This window comes from Neoarius graeffei, chromosome 15 (assembly GCF_027579695.1).
Source record: "Neoarius graeffei isolate fNeoGra1 chromosome 15, fNeoGra1.pri, whole genome shotgun sequence".
NCBI classification, from domain to species: domain Eukaryota; kingdom Metazoa; phylum Chordata; class Actinopteri; order Siluriformes; family Ariidae; genus Neoarius; species Neoarius graeffei.
Window position 1 is genome coordinate 69,749,385 of NC_083583.1, and position 20,684 is coordinate 69,770,068.

The window sequence follows — 20,684 nt, forward strand, 5'->3', positions numbered from 1 at the left end:
ATGCATGGCCACGAAGACGGCGCAACTCCTCCTAGACCGTTCATTGGACTGTCACCAAAATTGATACACATCATCTACAGACATGGCTGACAAAAGTTACTAAATACGTTTCACGTAGGATAAACCGTTCAGAAGTTATACGTCAATCAATTTTCACTTCAAAATTTTACATGCTAAAAAATTCATAAATCTTCTAATTGCTCAAAACTGCTCATACTTCACACGCTAATCAGTCATTGGGCTTCTGACATGTTACCCAATTTCTGTGATGTTTCGCCACTGGGGGCGCTATTTTTGGGCAAAAAATCCAATCTTTCCTCAAATTTGGTCAAGCTTCACGGCCACCCTCTTACTACCTCCCATGTCATGTATACCACATTTTGGGAATTTTCGTCCATGGGGGGCGCTGTTTTTGGCCGACGCAATTTCTCCAAAATGGGTTTTTGGTTAATAATTCCATAATGCTTTTCCTTCACACCACTACCTTGTGATAGTACGTTGCTGTTGTAGACACTTCCTTTTCCAACTCATAATCGCTCATGTACAGCATAGCGCCACCTACTGACATGGGAAAAACCAAAAAATTTATTCTTCAAAAATCTATATCTCATCTTCTATTTACTCAATTTTCATCACACTTCATACGCAAACTCTTCATAGCTCACCTGACATATACGCCAACTTTTGTGCACTTTCGCCCCTGGGGGTGCTGGTTATGGCAGAAATGATATTGCAGCTTCTGATTTGTCAACCTTGGCAAGCAAACTCTTTCCAAGACCCTTATTGGGGCGCTTGCCATGGTCGACAACGCTCGAAATTTGGCTCCTTTTTCTTAGACTGCCACCGCTACTGAGAACCAGAAGCCCAGATCCAGGCGGGCCTCAGGGCCTCTATAGCGCCCCCTAACGTGTTGTGATTTTTGCCTCTCGCATTAAGGTGCCTGGTTGCCATGTAGTTTGTAGTAGTGGCATGCCCTTTGGTACGCATATGTGTCTCACCAAGCCGGACAAAAATGTAATGCCAATGCATTAGCCACGCCCTACAGGAAGTGAGGTTATTTCACTTTTGTGCGATATGCATGGCCACGAAGACGGCACAACTCCTCCTAGACCGTTCATAGGAACGTCACCAAAATTGATACACATCATCTACAGACATGGCTGACAAAATTTGCTAAATACGTTTCACGTAGCTTAAACCGTTCAGAAGTTATACGTCAATCATTTTTCAATGCAGAATTTTACATGCTTAAAAATTCATAACAAATCTTCTAATTGCTCAACACTGCTCATACTTCACACACAAATCACTCATTGGGCTTCTGACATGTGACCCAATTTCTGTGATGTTTCGCCACTGGGGGCGCTATTTTTGGGCAAAAAATCCAATCTTTTCTCAAATTTGGTCAAACTTCACGGCCACCCTCTTACTACCTCCCATGTCATGTATACCACATTTTGGGAATTTTCGTCCATGGGGGGCACTGTTTTTGGCCCACGCAATTGCTCCAAAACGGGTTTTTGGTAAATAATTCCATAATGCTTTTCCTTCACACCACTACCTTGTGATTGTACGTTGCTGTTGTAGACACTTATTTTTCCAACTCATAATCGCTCATGTACAGCATAGCGCCACCTACTGACATGGGAAAAACCAAAAAATTTATTCTTCAAAAATTTTTATCTCATCTTCTATTTACTCAATTGTCATCAAACTTCATATGCAAACTCTTCATAGCTCACCTGACATATACGCCAAATTTTGTGCACTTTCGCCCCTGGGGGTGCTGATTATGGCAAAAATGATATTGCAGCTTCTGATTTGTCAAACTTGGCAAGCAAACTCTTTTCAAGACCCTTATTGAGGCGCTTGCCATGGTCGACAACGCACGAAGTCCGAGACCCAATGTGTCCAATGTGACCCAATTTGTCCAATTCTGTGCTTTGTCGCCATTGTGGGAGTAATGTCTCTTGCCGCAGAAGCTGTGGAAGGTTTTTCGCAGGGACGCATGCCCCCGCCCCCCTTGGCCGCTGGCGCGAGGGCCCGTCGAGGCCGCTTGCGGCTTTAATTAAGTTTCTTCCTGTCCCTCTTTGAACTTCCATAGCCCCAGCAGACCACAGCGTAGAAAATCGCTGATGCTACCACGGAGTCATAAAAAGTCCTAAGCAGTGTCCTGCACACACCAAAAGACTTATATCAGTCTTCTCAAGAGGTGGAGACGACTTTGGCCCTTCTTGTACAGGACATCTGTGTTGTTAGTCCAGTCCAGTTTGTTGTTGAGGTGAACACCCAGGTATTTGTACTCCTCCATGATCTCAATGTCCAAACCCTGGATGTTCACTGGTGCAATTTGGGAAACTGTCCTTCTGAAATCGATCACCACCTCCTTTGTCTTGCTGGCGTTGATGCGCAGGTGGTTGTAATGTAAGCAATGTCATTGTAATCAAACTGTCAGCCAATGGTGAGAGACAGTTTGATATTGTCTGGAAACCAGAACCTAATGATGGGTAATCCCCTCTGCAGCTATTTTTGTTTCCTTCCCAGAATACACAAGGAAAACAATTCTGGATGTTCAGCTGTTTCAACGTATTCTTGTTCCACAGAATTTCTAATTTCTAAAATACAAATGGCAGCACATATGAATGCAGTGGCTTGATGCTGAGGATTACCTCACAGCGAAGCATGAAGGACTGCTGGTTTTACTTCTAACTGAGATGTGGCTCAACAACATCATCCCCGACAATACCGTGGAGCTAGCAGGCCGCACACTGCCCCGCATGGATAGAACAGCCGATTCCAGCAAGAATAATGGAGGTGGGCTCTGTATATACATAAACAATGCTTGGTGTACAAACTCCACAGTGGTGAAAAGATTCTGCACACCCAAGGTGGAATACATCATGGTGAAATGCAGGCCCTTTTACTCACCGAGGGAGTTTTCCTGTTTTTTTGTGATAGCTGTTTACATTCCACCACAAGTTAATGCTAGAACAGCACTGGAGCTGCTACATTCAGCTATCAACAAACAACAAAACTCACACCTAGAAGGAGCCTTCATTGTGGCAGGGGATTTTAATCAGACTAATCTCAGGTCAGTTTTATCCAGTTTTCATCAAAACGTTAAGTGCTCAACCAGGGGTGAAAACACACAAACATGATCAGTGCGTACAAGGCCGTGTCATGTCCCCATCAAGGACAGTCAGATCATATTTCTCTGTTAATGTTGCCTGCTTATAAGCCACTCATTAGTAGAGCTAAGCCAGCTAGCAGGGAAGTTAGAGTCTGGCCTAAGGAAGCAACAGCACAATTATCTGAAGTAAAGAGTCTACTTTGAAAACCAGCATCCGCTACAGAACGACAGACTCCGATTCCTAATTGCAGTACAACTTTTCACATCCCAAATGCTGCAAAAATTACTTCTTCACTGATGATTAAACACATCTGCAGTGAGATGGAAGACTTTCTCCAGAAATGTAAGGAAGCTGTGGATTTCATACATCATACCATGGCCCTGTTAGCACTATTGAGAGAACAGATACACTGACCTCTGCACATTCCACTGTTTTCACCGAGAGAAGTCCTTTGGTGCTCAATTATTAGCCCATAATTAAAACAGTGATGATAAATTATACTTGATTACTTCAAAATCCCTCGGGATTTTTCTGAGACCGCTTCCCTTTCTGAGGACCTTCCTCTCATCTCCTACAGACAGGATAAAAATATTAAAGACCTGTTCATCAAGAATGAATTAAATGATCAGGTGAGTAGGACCTGTGACACTTTTGCATAATGTTCTAAATGAAAATTCATTAACATAGCCACTAAACTCACAGGCAATATTTTTATTTATTTATTTTAAATTACCCATCGCTCCTCATGCATCACCACAGGAGCTGTTTATTGTCTGTCCTGAAAGACATGTAGTCAGCTACACATTAGAAGAACCAAGAGGAGACTGGTCAGTTGTTTTGTTGAGCACTTTCATACCATCAGAATAAAGGATTTCTTCTTTCCAGTGGTGAGACACTTCACAGTGATTGACATCACATTAATGACATCTCTGTGCGCATTGCCAGAAGTGGGAAAGCTAGAGGAGAAGGAGCTCATCTACTCTGTCAGAACTTTGGAATCCCAAGAAATAAATGTTATGTTTTGACTACAGCAATTACATCATCAGACATCTTGAATACCAACTAGTTTCACAACAGCCATCAAAGAACTCTACTGACACAGCTGATGATAGACTTGTGTCCAAAATGTCCTGTTTCCTGGGAATTCTGTCTATTATACTGAAGCCTCAAGGAGGAGGAGACATTAGTGAAGCTTTTCCTGTCAATCATGGTGTCAAACAGGGATGCATTCTTGCCCCGTCATTATTTATGCTCGACCTTACAGCAGTCCTAGAGATTATGGGCAGTAACCTGGATAAAGTAGTTTACATCAGGACTCGATCAGAAGGCAAACTTTTCAATCTTGCCAGACTCAAGCCCTCATCCAAAACTCGGCAAATTTGCATGCGAGAACTGCTGTACGCAGACGACACTCTGCATTTGTAGCAACAGGTTTGGACAACGTACAGGAAATTGATTACTTTGCCACAGCTGCAACCCTCTTTGGATTGAAAATCAATACCATGAAAACAGAACTCCTGTATCAACCCTCACCTGAGCCACAGACAATGTCAAACAATGTGGTTTTGGTCAATGGAACGACTCTTAGGAGTTCTGAGAGTTTCATCTACTTAGGCAGTGCAGTTACCAACACAAACTCCTCAGACTTGGAGAAAGACCGCCGGATTCAAGCTGACACCAAAGTCTTCAGTGCATTACAAAAGCAACTATGGTCTCGCCATGACATCAAGGGACCCACCAAGTTGAAAGTATACAATGCCGCCATCCTACCATCTCTGCTTTACACCACCGAATGCATGACACTCTACCCTAAACATTTCAAGAAACTGACCAGGCTACAACTCTGACACCTACATCAAATCCTCAAAATAACATGGCAGGACAAGGTCCCCAATGTTGAAGTCCTCCAGTGAGCCAATACAGTAAATGTGGAAGCCCTTATCACAGGCTCCCAACTTTGTTGGGGTGGACACATCTGGCACGTCCATGACACTTGACTACCCAAAGCTGTTTTCTGTGGAGAGCTGAGCCGAGGAAAGAGGAGACAAAGAGGACAGAAACTGAGATACAAAGACGTCTTGAAGAGGAATATGAAGAATGCTGAAGTCATCAATCAGACGTGGGAAAGGGATGCCTCGGTTAGAGCAACAAATCAAATCAAAATCAAATCAAGTTTATTTGTATAGCGCTTTTAACAATAAACATTGTCGCAAAGCAGCTTTACAGAATTTGAACGACTTCAAACATGAGCTAATTTTATCCCTAATCTATCCCCAATGAGCAAGCCTGTGGCGACGGTGGCAAGGAAAAACTCCCTCAGACGACATGAGGAAGAAACCTCGAGAGGAACCAGACTCAAAAGGGAACCCATCCTCATTTGGGCAACAACAGACAGCCTGACTATAATAACAGTTTTAACAAGTATAACCCTCAACTGTCCTCATGGGGCCGTCCTTCACAGGAGCGGTGCGATAAAACTCCGACCAGACACAGGGCACCAGGATGGATCAAGCAGGTCCGAGGGGCAGAAGAGGCCAGCATCTCAATCCCAGGATCAACATGTAACTCAGAGGGACAGATTGGGGGAGGGAAGAGAGAGAGAAAGAAAACACGTTGTTAGGTATGCCCTAAAAATGACAAGTATTAAATCTGTGTAGTAGGCTCGCAGAGACGAGAGTCTTTACATCAGGCATAACACACAACAATGGCATGTTAATATGGTAAAATATATCATGACCTGCTGTGGCTGGATGCTTGATTGGGTGATGGGAGCACACTCCTCAGCAATGATGAGATGCAGATGGGACCCTTAGGGCTGGCCAAGACAATTCAGTTACATTTCACCGGGTCTGGGACATGCGACAGAATGTCTGATGGCCGATTCCCTGCAGGCTACGATAGCCAGTCGAGGTCTCCACCCTCTCCACCAAAAGATTTCCTGTTGACTCCATGTAACTCAGAGGGACAGATTTGGGGTGGGGGGGAGGGAAAGAAAACACAGGTGGTTAGGTATGCCCAATGTCACCTGAATAAGTAGGAACAGTATACATATTGCACCGAGTACAAGCAGGGACTCCGGCAACTAACTATGACAGCATAACTAAAAGGAGAGAGCCAGAAGGTAACGCAGGCATGAGGGAGCCCCGGGACATAAAGCAGCCAGCCACTACACCGTCAACAAACTCGAGTGAGCAAGCGAGTGGGGACTGACAGCATCCATACATCCCAGTTTACCAAAACACTCTGTGTCTGAGGACCCTCCAGATCTACTCCTTTACCTCATAAACACCATTAACAAAAGGCTTGACTAAACAGATATGTTTTCAGCCTAGACTTAAATGCTGAGACTGTGTCTGATTCCCGAACATTACTTGGAAGGCTGTTCCATAACAGTGGGGCTTTGTAAGAAAAGGCTCTGCCCCCTGATGTAGCCTTCACTATACGAGGTACCAGCAGATAGCCTGCACCTTTTGATCTAAGTAGGCGTGGCGGGTCATAGAGGAGCAGAAGTTCACTCAGGTACTGTGGTGCAAGACCATTTAGTGCTTTAAAGGTCAACAGTAGTATTTTATAATCAATACGAAATTTGATTGGGAGCCAATGCAGTGTGGATAAGACAGGGGTGATGTGGTCATATTTTCTAGTTCTAGTAAGGACTCTTGCTGCTGCATTTTGAACTAACTGGAGCTTGTTTATGCACTTATTGGAACATCCAGACAGTAAGGCATTACAATAATCCAACCTGGAGGTAACGAAAGCATGGACTAGTTTTTCTGCATCATGCAATGACATTAAATTTCTTATCTTTGCAATATTTCTGAGATGAAAGAAAGCTATCCGGGTGATGTTATCAGTGTGAGTTTCGAATGAAAGACTGGGGTCAATAATCACTCCGAGGTCTTTTACTGCTGCACGTGAAGAAACAGAAAGGCCATCCAGAGTTACTGTGTAATCAGAAAACTTACTTCTAGCTATATGTGGTCCTAGCACAAGTACTTCAGTCTTGTCAGAGTTAAGCAGAAGGAAATTAATAAGCATCCAGTGTCTAATGTCCTTAACACATTCCTCAATTCTATTAAGCTGGTGTCTCTCATCAGGTTTTGCAGAGACATACAACTGTGTGTCATCAGCATAACAGTGGAAATTAATACAATGTTTACGAATAATATCGCCCAGAGGTAACATATATAGAGAAAAAAGCAGTGGACCCAAGACAAAACCTTGTGGAACACCAAACTTTACCTCGGTACGTCTAGAAATATCACCATTTATATCAACATACTGATAACGATCAGTTAGATAAGACCTGAGCCAGGAGCGGGCCATTCCCTTAACTCCCACAACATTTTCTAGTCTATCCAGAAGAATGGAATGATCAATGGTATCAAATGCTGCACTAAGGTCAAGCAACACAAGTAGCGAGACACAGCCCTGATCAGACGCCAACAGTAGGTCGTTTACTACTTTAACCAGTGCTGTCTCTGTGCTATGATGAGGTCTAAATCCTGACTGATACATTTCATGGATGTTATTCCTATGTAAATATGAGCATAACTGCTGTGCCACAGCTTTTTCAAGGATCTTGGAGATAAAGGGGAGGTTTGATATTGGCCGATAATTGGACAGCTGACAGGGATCAAGGTCAGGTTTTTTAATCAGGGGTTTGATAACTGCTAGTTTAAAGGATTTGGGTACATAGCCAATCATAAGAGAAGAATTTATTATTTTTAGAAGCGGTTCAATTACTCCAGGCATTATCTGTTTGAATAGATGTGTCGGTAAGGGATCTAGTACGCAAGTTGAGGCTTTTGATGCAGAGATTAATGAAAGTAATTCAGTTTCTTTTAGGGGAGTAAAACATTCTAACTGATGATCTGATACAGTTATATTGTTAACTACAAGGTCACTTTCATTGTCTAACCTTAAATTAGTAGTTTGTATTTTTTAATAATAATAATAATAATAGTTTGGTTTTATATAGCGCCTTTCAAAATACCCAAGGTCGCTTAACAAAGTGTCAGTGTAGAAGTGTGTGTGTGTGGGTGCATATAAGTGTGTGCGTGTGTGCTTGTGGAAACTAGGAGCCAAAGGCCTCCATGAAGAGATGGGTTTTAAGGTGTTTTTTAAACGCTGCCAGTGAAGGAGCATTCTGGATGGTGTTGGGTAGCCTGTTCCATAGAGAAGGAGCAGCTGCATGGAATGCTCTATCGCTGGTGGCCTTAAGTCTGGTGCGGGGGATGACCAGCTGGCCCTTGGATGAGGACCGCAGGGATCTTGATGGGGAATAGGGATGGAGGAGATCTTTGAGGTAATGGGGTCCCAGACCATGGAGAGACTTGTAAGTGAGGAGGAGGACTTTGTAGGAAATGCGAGATTTAATGGGCAGCCAGTGGAGCTGTTTGAGAATGGGGGTGATGTGCTGCCAGGGCCTGGTGCCTGTGAGAATCCTGGCAGCTGAATTCTGAACATATTGCAGTCGGTCTGTGATCTTATTCGGCAGACCAAGCAGGATGGCATTGCAATAGTCTAGGCGGGATGATATGAAAGCATGAATAAGAGTCTCTGTAACAGTGTTAGAGAGTGAAGGCCTGAGTCTGGAAATGTTGCGGAGGTGGAAGAAAGCAGATTTGGTGACATTTTTGATGTGGGACTGGAAAGACAGTGATGAATCCAAGATAACACCAAGGTTACGGACTTCATGAGATGGGATGAAGGAGCAGCCATCGATGTTCAGATGGAGATCCCCAACCTTCCTGAGCAGTGGCGCCGGTGCCACCACCATGAGCTCGGTTTTACTGCTGTTCAGTTTGAGGAGATTGTCGGTCATCCATGTTTTGATATCACGCAGACAGTGAGTGAGCGGTGTTGGGGGGAGCTGAGCAGAGGGTTTGGTGCAGATATATAGTTGTGTGTCATCAGCGTAGCAGTGGAAGTTGAGACCATGGAAACGGATGATTTGTCCAAGGGGGAGCATGTAGATGGTGAAAAGAAGGGGGCCAAGCACCGAACCGAATTTTTTGTCGGATATTCTCAATTTTGTCATTAAAAAAATTCATGAAGTCGTTGCTACTACATACTGCAGGTGTGCATGTGTTGATAGTGGACTTATTCCTGGTTAATTTTGCTACAGTATTAAATAGGAATCTAGGATTATTTTTGTTATCTTCTATTAGGGAGGAGAGATATGTTGATCTCGCAGCACTAAGAGCTTTTCTATACTTCAGGAAGCTCTCCTTCCAAGCTAATTTGAACACTACCAATTTTGTTTGACGCCATTTACGTTCCAATTTTCGAGTGGTCTGTTTTAATGTGCGAGTGTCATCATTATACCAGGGTGCTAATTTTTTGTCTCTGATCATTTTCCTTTTTAGAGGAGCTACATTATCTAAAGTATGGCAGAATGTTGACTCTAAGCATTCAGTTGCCTGATCAAGTTCTGCAGGGGCTGACAGTGACCCAATCAAAGTTGACAGCTCTGGGAGATCATTTATAAAGCTCTGTGCAGTAGTTGACGTGAAAGTACGTTTAATACAGTAGCGTGGTGAGGTGCATATATTATTATCAAATCAAATCAAGTTTATTTGTACAGCGCTTTTAACAATAAACATTGTCGCAAAGCAGCTTTACAGAATTTGAACGACTTAAAACATGAGCTAATTTTATCCCTAATCTATCCCCAATGAGCAAGCCTGTGGCGACGGTGGCAAGGAAAAACTCCCTCAGACGACATGAGGAAGAAACCTCGAGAGGAACCAGACTCAAAAGGGAACCCATCCTCATTTGGGCAACAACAGACAGCCTGACTATAATATTAACAGTTTTAACAGGTATAACCATCAACTGTCCTCATGGGGCCGTCCTTCACAGGAGCGATGCGATAAAACTCCGACCAGACACAGGGCACCAGGATGGATCAAGCAGGTCCGAGGGGCAGAAAAGGCCAGCATCTCAATCCCAGGATCAACATGTAACTCAGAGGGACAGATTGGGGGGGGGGGGGGGGGGGAGAGAGAGAGAGAGAGAGAGAAAGAAAACACGTTGTTAGGTATGCCCTAAAAATGACAAGTATTAAATCTGTGTGGTAGGCTCGCAGAGACGAGAGTCTTTACATCAGGCATAACACACAATGGCATGTTAATATGGTAAAAAATATATCATGACCTGCTGTGGCTGGATGCTTGATTGGGTGATGGGAGCACACTCCTCAGCAATGATGAGATGCAGATGGGACCCTTAGGGCTGGCCAAGACAATTCAGTTACATTTCACTGGGTCTGGGACATGCGACAGAATGTCTGACGGCCGATTCCCTGCAGGCTACGATAGCCAGTCGAGGTCCCCACCGTCTCCACCAAAAGATTTCCTGTTGACTCCATGTAACTCAGAGGGACAGATTTGGGGTGGGGGGGAGAGAAAGAAAACACAGGTGGTTAGGTATGCCCAATGTCACCTGAATAAGTAGGAACAGTATACGTATTGCACCGAGTACAAGCAGGGACTCCGGCAACTAACTATGACAGCATAACTAAATTATTACTCAGACATATTTTGAATGAGATGAGACAATGATCTGAGATAACTTCAGACTGTGGAAGTATGACTATATTGTCTACGTTTAATCTGAATGTTAGTATTAGATCAAGGGTGTGACCACCATTATGGGTCGGTCCTATGACATTCTGCTTAATCCCGACTGAATCTAAGATGGACACAAACGCTGTTTTTAAAGGGTCTTCTGGGTTATCGAAGTGAATATTAAAATCTCCGACAACTAAAGCTTTGTCTAAGGAAATAACCAGATCTGAGATAAAATCTGCAAATTCAGAAAGAAACTCAGAATATGGCCCCGGGGGCCTGTAAATAATAAGCAATGGAATTAACTGGGTAGACTTATTTTTCGAGGCTACATACATTATATGAGTATGAAGAACTTCAAATGTATTAAATTTATAACCAGGTTTGTGTGTTACACCTAGATAATCGTTATAAATAACCGCGACGCCTCCTCCTCTGCCAGTTAGATGAGGCTGGTGTATATAACTGTATCCAGGAGGACTCGTTTCATTTAATGCTATATATTCATTTGGCTTAATCCATGTTTCTGTTAAACACAGTACATTAAACTCCTGATCAGTAATGAGTTCATTAACCATTAGCGCTTTAGATGTAAGAGATCTAATATTTAATAGCCCCACCTTTAGATCAAAGGTGCTGGCAGCAGCTGTACAGTCAGTATGATCTAATTTTATATTGATTAGGTTACTGGAACAAACTCTCTGAAAATTTCTACCTTTTTGTTGAGCTCGGGGAACAGACACAGTCTCGATGTAGTGGGCCTTGAGTGACGACTCTGTGCAGCTAGCAGACAGTCGGTTTAGCCTGTTCGTCTGCTCCCTGGCCTTGGCTCTGGATTGTCAGAAATTAACTAGGCCTGTTCTGAGACAATGACCTTTGCTGCAGGAAATGAGAGCAGCACCTTCCCGAGTGGGATGGATACCGTCCTGCCCTAACAGGCCAGCAGTGCCCTCAAAATTAGCCCAATTATCTATAAAGCCCACACTGTTTTCAGAGCACCACCTGGACAGCCAGCAGTTCAGCGACCATAACCTGCTGTAAGCTACATCGCCACACCGCATTGGGATGGGGCCAGAGCATACTACAGCATCGGACATCGCCTTCGCTAATTTAAACACCTCTACAAAGTTACTCTTAGTAACCTCAGACTGACGAAGGCGTATATCATTAGCTCCTGCATGGATAACTATCTTTGAGAACCTGTGCTTGCCTAGGACCCTAAGATTACCTGCTATGTCCGGCGCCCTGGCTCCCGGTATACACCTGACTAAAGCTGCTGGTGCCCCTAAGGGCTGAGCTAATTTCTCACGTGCCGTATGATAGAGTCCCCTATAACCAGAGCTCTTTCAGGTTTCTCAGTGGGTGCATCACTAAGGAGAGCAAACCTATTCGACACGTGACGCGGAGAGGAGTGGTGCTCCCGTGGGCGAGCCTCAGCGGTAGCTTTGGCTCTACGCTTATGCCTCCGAGCCGTCACCCATTCGCCCCGCTGTAAGGGCTCTAATGCCGGAGTTGGGGGATTGCTAACTCCACCTAGGGCGTCCAGACTTTCCCTAACAGAAACTACACTGTTCTCACGCTCACTAACCTGCTCTAAAGCCTGGACACGCGCTTCTAGCACTGTAATCTTCTCCGTCAGAGAGCTAACTAATCTGCACTTATCACAAGTAAAGCTAATAGAGCTATCGCTAGTGACGGAGGAAGAATGACTAAACATCCTGCACTCAGCACACTGAACAGGCTGAAGGTGTGCCATGATGAAAAGATTCACGTACCTTAAATGAAGATCTGTTGATATTAAAGCAGATCAGATGGCCTCCGCTTGTGGACTTTACACAGGAGGAGAGAAAAAGAAAGCTTCCGGTCTCGGTGTTCTTCCGAAAAAAGAAAGAGAAAAAACCGGGGGGAAAAAACGGAAAAAGGAAAGCGAAAGTGAAAAGTACAAAAATGAAAGCGACAGTACAATAAAAATGAAGAGGATACTGGAAATTTATTTGTAGAAAAAAAGTTAAAAAAGGATTAGTAATTAACGCCGGCACTCGCGGGAAAAAGGACTCGGCGAAGCATCGTTAACAAGGAGAAGCATCGTTAAAAGCTCAGTGTCTGCGATTGAAGACAAGTGTCAGAGTGAGTATATGAGAGCTGACGAAACCGGACATTCCATAGCAGCTCAACCAGACCATTCATGCCACTGCTGCGGGCGACTCTGTCGCTCTAGTGCAGGCCTCGCGGCCCATCTGCATTTCTGCGCATCCTAATGAAGCAGTCATCGCTAGTGATGGACAGCAGACTATGATACTGAACTTGTATACCTCTATCGTGTGTGTGTGTGTGTAATATATATATATATATATATATATATATATATATATATGTGTGTGTATGTGTGTGTGTGTGTGTGATTATATACTCACGTCAGTTACTCGTGGAACAATGTAGAAAATCCTGCAGATGCAGGTCAAGAGCTTCATACATTTCATGATTTCATACATCAGACATGGTGACATGGTTGTTGGTACCAGATAGAGTGATGCAGGCTTTTCACACAACAGTCTATAGAGTTTACACAGAATGATGCAAAAAATGGTGTTGATGAGAGAGGCAATACTGGTTCAAGCTTACAGGAAGTCAACAATAACTCAAATAACCACTCTTTATACTGTAACTCTGGTGAGCTTGAGCACATCATGTTGAACCTTGCAACTAGAACAGCAGAAGACCACAACAGGATTCCACTCCTGTTATCCGAGAACAGGAATTTGAGTTCAGAAGTCCGACGTTGTGCATTTTGATGCTTTTCTGCTCACTGTGGGTGTTTGAGTTACTAGTTAAGCTATGTAGATTTCCTGCCAACTTGATCCAGTCTGAACATTTTCCTGTTTTCTCTCATTATCAAGACATTTCCATCTGCACAACTGCTGCTCACTGGGTTGTTTTTTCATTTTTGGGGGTTGGGGCGGTGACTCATTCTGTGTAAATTCTTGGGACTTGTTCTGTGCATGAAAATCCCAGGAGATCAACAGTTTCTAAAATACTAAAACCAGCCCATCTGACCCCAACCATGCCACAGTCCAAGTCACTGAGATCACCTTCAATTTTGGTCTGATATATATATTGTTGTATCTTGCAGAGAGGTTGCTGTTGTATTGACAATGGCAACATCCAGTGTCAAGAAAGTGTCATGGAAACTACGTGAGTAACACTTGAGTGTTTTTATTGTGTCCTTGTTTAGAATGAAACATTCAGTGCGTTTACATGCACATCCAAATCGAGCTACTGTCGGTAATCGAGCTAAGGGTCCCAGCAGGGGTGCCAGAGAAATCCAATCCTACATGCACACAAAGAAATCGAGCTATTGTGTGAGGTACATTGTGCACCCGAGCCACAGGTGGCGCTACACACCCCATCGTGTTGGTACACTTCCGGTTGTCATCATGAAGAAGAGCTATTCAAGAGTATAAACAAAGTTATCATTGTATATTTTTCTAAAGTCCATTTTTTGCTTACAAAAAAAATTTTTTTTTTGCTTACAATTTAACATGTCTTAATAAACACAAAGTTCAATAGCTTTGTTTTTATTGACATTCTTCAGATGTTGGACATATATATATACACACACACAAATACAATGACTTGTTTATGTACACAATTCACAGCTATGCAACAGCTGTACAGATGTATTTGGTGATACAGTAAGTGAGCTAAATTTTAACAGTGCAAACAATGCCACAAAAAGAAAAGATTCATGCCGTTGTCATGATTCGTTGTCATGCCGACCGAGGCTGTTGTGTTTCCCGCTTGTGGTCTCGTCACTTGTCACTTCCGGAAGGGGCAGTGCTGAAGTAAGTAGCTCGAATACGTAGCTCAATAGGGTATACATGCACTAAGTAGCTCGGCAGAAATCGCATAATCTAGGTCGTGTAGCTCGATTCCGAGAAATCAAGTTCGGTTCAATTTCAGCCGAATTAAGGTGTATACATGGCATTTTGAACTTCGATTTCAGTCAAGCAACGGCAGAAATTCGATTCTCTCTATGTGCATGTAAACGCACTGATTCAGTTTTGGATGCGTTTCAAATAATTGTTAAATTAAATGGCTAATGGTATATTTAAGACAAAGTTAAATGACTAATCGGTGGCATGGTGGCGTAGTGATTAGCGCACTTGCCTCACAGCAAGAAGGTTCTGGGTTCGAGCCCAGTGACCAATGGGGGCCTTTCTGTGTGGAGTTTGCATGTTCTCCCTGTGTCTGCGTGGGTTTCGTCCGGGTGCTCCAGTTTCCCCCACAGTCCAGAGACCTGCAGGTTAGGTTAATTGGTGGCTCTAAATTGACCATAGGTGTGAATGGTTGTTTGTCTCTGTGTTGGCCCTGCGATTAACCTGGCGACTTGTCCAGGGTGTACCCTGTCTCTTGCCCATAGTCAGCTGGGATAGGATCCAGCTTGCCCGCGATCCTGCACAGGATAAGCGGTTATGGATAATGGATGGGTAAATGATTAATAGTCATTTAACAGTTCTCTTAAATACTCAGTAGTATTTAAGAGAAAGTTCATAATGTTATAAAGGCGTTTGTGATCTGGGAAAAATTCTGATTGCTTCTGATAATTCTGATAACTGGATTGGACTCTTCTGCTCATCTAACTTATTCTTGAGAATTTTTATTGACTTATTACAGGTGTTATTCCTAATGTACTTTTTCTGCTGTGCTTTAGAAGATGTGGTGGCTCACCCAAGCAACGTGTCATCACTGGTGTTGGGTAAATCATCAAGTCGCTTGCTGGCAACGGGAGGGGAAGACTGCAGTGTCAAGATCTGGGCTGTCAACAAACCTAACTGCATTATGGTAGTGCTCCTCTCAACTCACCTTTTGTGTTCGAGGGTGGAAATGCTAAAGAATGGCTCTGTTGACTTTTTTCTCAGAGGCATTTCCTGTCTGCCATGAGCTAATATTGTGTCTTTATGTGTAGAGTTTGACAGGCCACACAAAACCTGTGGAATGTGTCCAGTTCAGTGCCTCAGAGGAGCAGGTGGTAGCTGGCTCTCAGTCAGGCTCTCTGCGGATCTGGGACTTGGAAGCTGCTAAAAGTGAGTGAGGGTTTTTTTTTTTTTTGTACCTTCATGTAAAGAGCAACTCTAATAGGAACACTTGTACCCATGTTCATTCATACACTGTTTACAATAAACATCAGAATGGAGAAAAATATGAAATATATATAATTAATTTACCAGCTGGGAGGGCCGTATCGTGAAATACTGTGACCGAAGTCTTGAAAATACTGACTGAGGCCTCTGGGCCGGGGTCAGTATTTTCAAGGCCGAGGTCACAGTATTTCACGATACGGGCCGACCTTAAGCTGGTAAATAATATATTTTATTTTTTTCTTTTCCAAATTCTAACAGAAAATGAGAGCGCCCGAAAGGGAAACTATATTTAGAACAAACCTGCTACAAGCTTGTTTTCGGCTTTCTCCTGAAATGTTTTCTTTTATTTCGTCTTCATCAGGGTAGTAAAACTCGCGTTTGCTGTGAACGCTGTCGTTATCGCTATCCATGCTGTAAAATTAATGCTATTATACTGAGAAATTCGAAAATAAATGTTGACAAAAACTTTCTACTATGTTTGTTGTTGTGAACGAGTGAGTCGCCAAAGGTCCATAACCGGGGTCCGGATCGTAGGATTCCAGACCGCTCGTGAGCCAATCGGAGCATGATTTGATGGAAACCGGGCCGCGAAAAAAATAAATAGGTTTTATTATCCCCCGCTGGCCGAAAGGCCCGAAAGGGGATTATGTCGTGGCGATGTCTGTCCGTTTGTCCCAGGAAAGGGTACTTGCCTTCTGAAATCAACTCCCTCTCTCAGTTTTTGGAAGAATTTCACGAAACTTGGCAGAAGGCTTTGTTTTAGGACAGTAATACGCATATTGCAATTTCCTTTGCAATCTATTGTAGTGGGGGATATTGTGCTCTCGGAGCACTCTTGTTTATATAGTTATAGGTTCAAGTTTTGTGCCTTTCTGCTCACCGTGGTTATAAAGAGTGAATCGATTTACTATATCTTTCCTGGTAGGTTGAACCAATCTAGTTTTGTTTTTTGCACCAAATTAACTTGAGACTGGTGTGTGATAGATAGATAGATAGATAGATAGATAGATAGATAGATAGATAGATAGATAGATAGATAGATAGATAGATAGATGATAAAAAAATGTGTGTGTGTGTATTATTTATATATATTCCCAGATCTGCAGTTTCTAAAATACTCAAACCAGCCCTTCTGGCACCAACAACCAAGTCACAGAGATGACACTTCATTCTGATGTGAATGTTAACTGAAGCTCTTGACCTGTAACTACATGTACATTGTGTTGCTGTGACATGATTGGCTGATTATATAACCACAGGAATGTACAGTTGTTCCTAATAAAGTGGACGTGAGGGTGTGTCTTTTTATAAATGTGGTATGTATTTTTGTTTTTAGTATTTCGGACACTGATGGGTCACAAGGCTAACATCTGCAGTGTAGAATTTCACCCGTATGGGGAATACTTGGCCTCCGGTTCCATGGATACAAACATTAAGGTGACAAAAAAATGCACACACTTTGTTTTAATTTTTTAACCTCCAAAAGTATAGAAATGTTTGTGTATTGTACTTAAGCATAATAATTTTGTTTCTTACAGTTATGGGATGTGAGGAGGAAAGGGTGTGTGTTCAGGTATAAGGTAAGTAGGTGACAATATAATGACTTCAATTAAAAACTGAATTTCACATAGCTGCACAGTCACAAGACTGTCCAGTTACGTGAAATTCCTACTTATAAAAGTCTGGTTAAGCAACTAGGCTTGAATAGATGACTGAATAGCTATTCATTTAAAAACTAGAATAGGAAAATCTTTCTGTAAAAATATTTTTTAAAAAGTACTTGAAAATATTACCAATTCTGTATCGGAATTCATGTTTTGTTAAACCCAGGCTAATCTTAATGAGTGTACTGTTGCACACTCTGGGGCTGTAAGAGAATGGACGACCATTCTGGTTGACGTTTCATGGTGAACTTTGTGTTGGTTTATTTTATTTGATCTCCGAATCAGATTTGGGTTAATTCGAAGTGGTAACGTTTTGGTTTGTAGCGATGCTTAGAACTTTTGAGTAAGAGCACATTTTGAGACTCTGAACAGATTAACTACATCAGTTTTGAACCTGAAGCAGGGTACAGTACTTTGCCAAACCCTGCCAACACACGCGCACAAAAAAAATCCCAAGCAAAGTAAACCAAAGCAGTATTCGGCCAAACAATTCAAAAACATATACATTTCAGTTAGGGCCCTGAAATAAATTTACGGTCACTGCGAAAGTGTACGCACACCAGTGTATGTCTGTGGAATGGACAAAAATGTAATTTTTAGATAATTCTTTACCCCGTCTCCAAAGTTTAAACAAAATCAGTGCCCTTGACCATACATAAAGATAATTTGTATAAAGTCAAGTCATATATATAAAATCTCACATTTAAATACAAGCCCCAAAGTGCTTCACAACATAACACAAGATTTGGAACAACGTTTACAGGGAAACAGAATAAATAGAGAAATTGGACTAGATTAAAACCCAAGCTAGCAAGAAAGTGTAGAAAAATGGCATAAATATGTAAAATATAAAGATAAATATACAAAACAATTTATAAAAGTAATTAAAAGGGGTAGACTTGATATCACCAATTAAAATTGAAAAAAAAAAATCAAAATGAAAATAGAAATTACTACCTCAGATTGTGCCAAAAGCAAGGGAGACTTAAAGATAAGTTAACCAAAATGTGACACTCATTTTTTCTTATTCCATTTTCTTAATGGAGAAAAGTTGTGCATGCTGAGCATCAAAATTAGGATTGTGGGGTAAAGAAATGGCAAAAGTGGACACTGTATTTACTACAGTGTCGTGCAAAAGTGTTTGTTTGCCCTGTTTTGTCGCATTACAAGCTGGAATTAAAATGGATTTTTGGGCGGTTAGCACCATTTGATTTACACAACATGCCTGTCACTTTAAAGGTGCGAATTGTTGTTTTATTGTGACACAAACAAGATGATGGAAAAAAAAAAATCTGGAGTGTGCATAGGTATTCACACCCCAAATTCAATACTTTGTAGAGCCACCTTTTGCTGCAATTACAGCTGCAAGTCTTGGGGTATGTCTCTATTAGCTTAGCACATCTAGCTACTGGGATTTTTGCCCATTCCTCAAGGCAAAACTGCTTCAAATTACACCACAGGTTCTCAATTGGAACCTTCGTCCCAGTCTCGAACCTCTGACTGACTCAAACAGGTTTTCCTCCAGAATTGCCCTGTATTTGTCATCCATCTTTCCTTCAATCCTAACCAGCTTTCCTGTCCCTGCAGATGAAAAATATCCCCACAGCATGATGCTACCACCACCAGGCTTCACTGTAGGAATGGTGTTCTCAGGGTGTTGGGTTTGTGCCACACATGGCATTTCTCATGATGGCCAAAAAGATAAATTTTAGTCTCATTTTGACCAGAGAATCTGGTCAAATCTCCCCATGTGTTTGGGGAGTCTGTCACATGCTGTTGGGCAAACTCCAAACGTATTTTCTTTTTTCTGGTCACTCTTCCATAAAGCCCTGCTATGTCCTATGGACAGATACTCCCATCTCCTCTGTGGCTCTTTGCAGCTCCTTCAGTGTTATCTTGTTGCATCTCTGATTAATGCCCTCCTTGCCCAGTCTGTGAGTTTTGTTGGGCAGCCTTCCCTTAGCAAGTTTGCAGTGATGCCATATTCTTTCCATTTTGCTATAATGGATTTAAAGGAACAGTCCACCGTACTTCCATAATGAAATATGCTCTTATCTGAATTGAGACGAGCTGCTCCGTACCTATCCGAGCTTTGCGCGACCTCCCAGTCAGTCAGACGCAGTCAGATGCGCTGTCACTCCTGTTAGCAATGTAGCTAGGCTCAGTATGGCCAACGGTATTTTTTTGGGGCTGTAGTTAGATGCGACCAAACTCTTCCGCGTTTTTCCTGTTTACATAGGTTTATATGACCAGTGACATGAAACAAGTTCAGTTACACAAATTGAAGCATAGCGATTTTCTATGCTATGGAAAGTCCGCACTATAATGACAGGCGTACTAACACCTTCTGCGCGCTTTGGCAGCGCATTGATACGGAGCTCAGATATCAATGCGCTGCTGAAGCGCGCAGAAGGTGTTAGTACGCCTGTCATTATAGTGCGGACTTTCCATAGCATAGAAAATCGCTATGTTTCAATTTGTGTAACTGAACTTGTTTCATGTCACTGGTCATATAAACCTATGTAAACAGGAAAAACGCGGAAGAGTTTGGTTGCATCTAACTACAGCCCCAAAAAATACCATTGGCCATACTGAGCCTAGCTACATGGCTAACAGGAGTGACAGTGCGTCTGACTGCGTCTGACTGACTGGGAGGTCGCGCAAAGCTCGGACAGGTATGGAGCAGCTCGTCTCAATTCAGATAAGAGCATATTTCATTATGGAAGTATGGTGGACTGTTCCTTTAATGGTGCTCCCTGGGATATTCAAAGTTTGAGATTTTTTATAACCCAACCCTGATCTATACATCCCCATCTCTGACCTGTTTGGAGTGTTCCTTGGTTTTCATGTTGCTTGCTTAGTAGTTGCTTGCTTAGTAGTCCTTCCAGAACAGGTTGATTTGTACAGACATCATGTGATGGCTCATGTGATACTTTGATTGCACACGGGTGAATCTTCTCATCTCATCTCATTATCTCTAGCCGCTTTATCCTGTTCTATAGGGTCGCAGGCAAGCTGGAGCCTATCCCAGCTGACTACGGGCAAAAGGCGGGGTACACCCTGGACAAGTCGCCAGGTCATCACAGGGCTGACACATAGACACAGACAACCATTCACACTCACATTCACACCTACGCTCAATTTAGAGTCGCCAGTTAACCTAACCTGCATGTC

At 42.7% G+C, this 20,684-nt stretch overlaps 1 protein-coding gene across 4 annotated transcripts in view; it reads left to right on the top strand.

The window, feature by feature from the left end:
* Positions 1–20,684, top strand: part of katnb1 (katanin p80 (WD repeat containing) subunit B 1) — a 90,138-nt gene that overhangs the window by 24,586 nt on the left and 44,868 nt on the right. For 3 of the 4 annotated variants that reach the window (XM_060941806.1, XM_060941805.1, XM_060941808.1), the window contains exons 2-6: positions 13,836–13,897; positions 15,417–15,547; positions 15,672–15,789; positions 17,183–17,283; positions 17,385–17,426. In XM_060941806.1, coding sequence (XP_060797789.1) covers positions 13,858–13,897; positions 15,417–15,547; positions 15,672–15,789; positions 17,183–17,283; positions 17,385–17,426 — 432 coding nt within the window. In that variant the 5' untranslated portion in view covers positions 13,836–13,857. The remainder of the gene's footprint in view (positions 1–13,835; positions 13,898–15,416; positions 15,548–15,671; positions 15,790–17,182; positions 17,284–17,384; positions 17,427–20,684) is intronic. The other variant, XM_060941807.1, reaches the window with a different exon arrangement.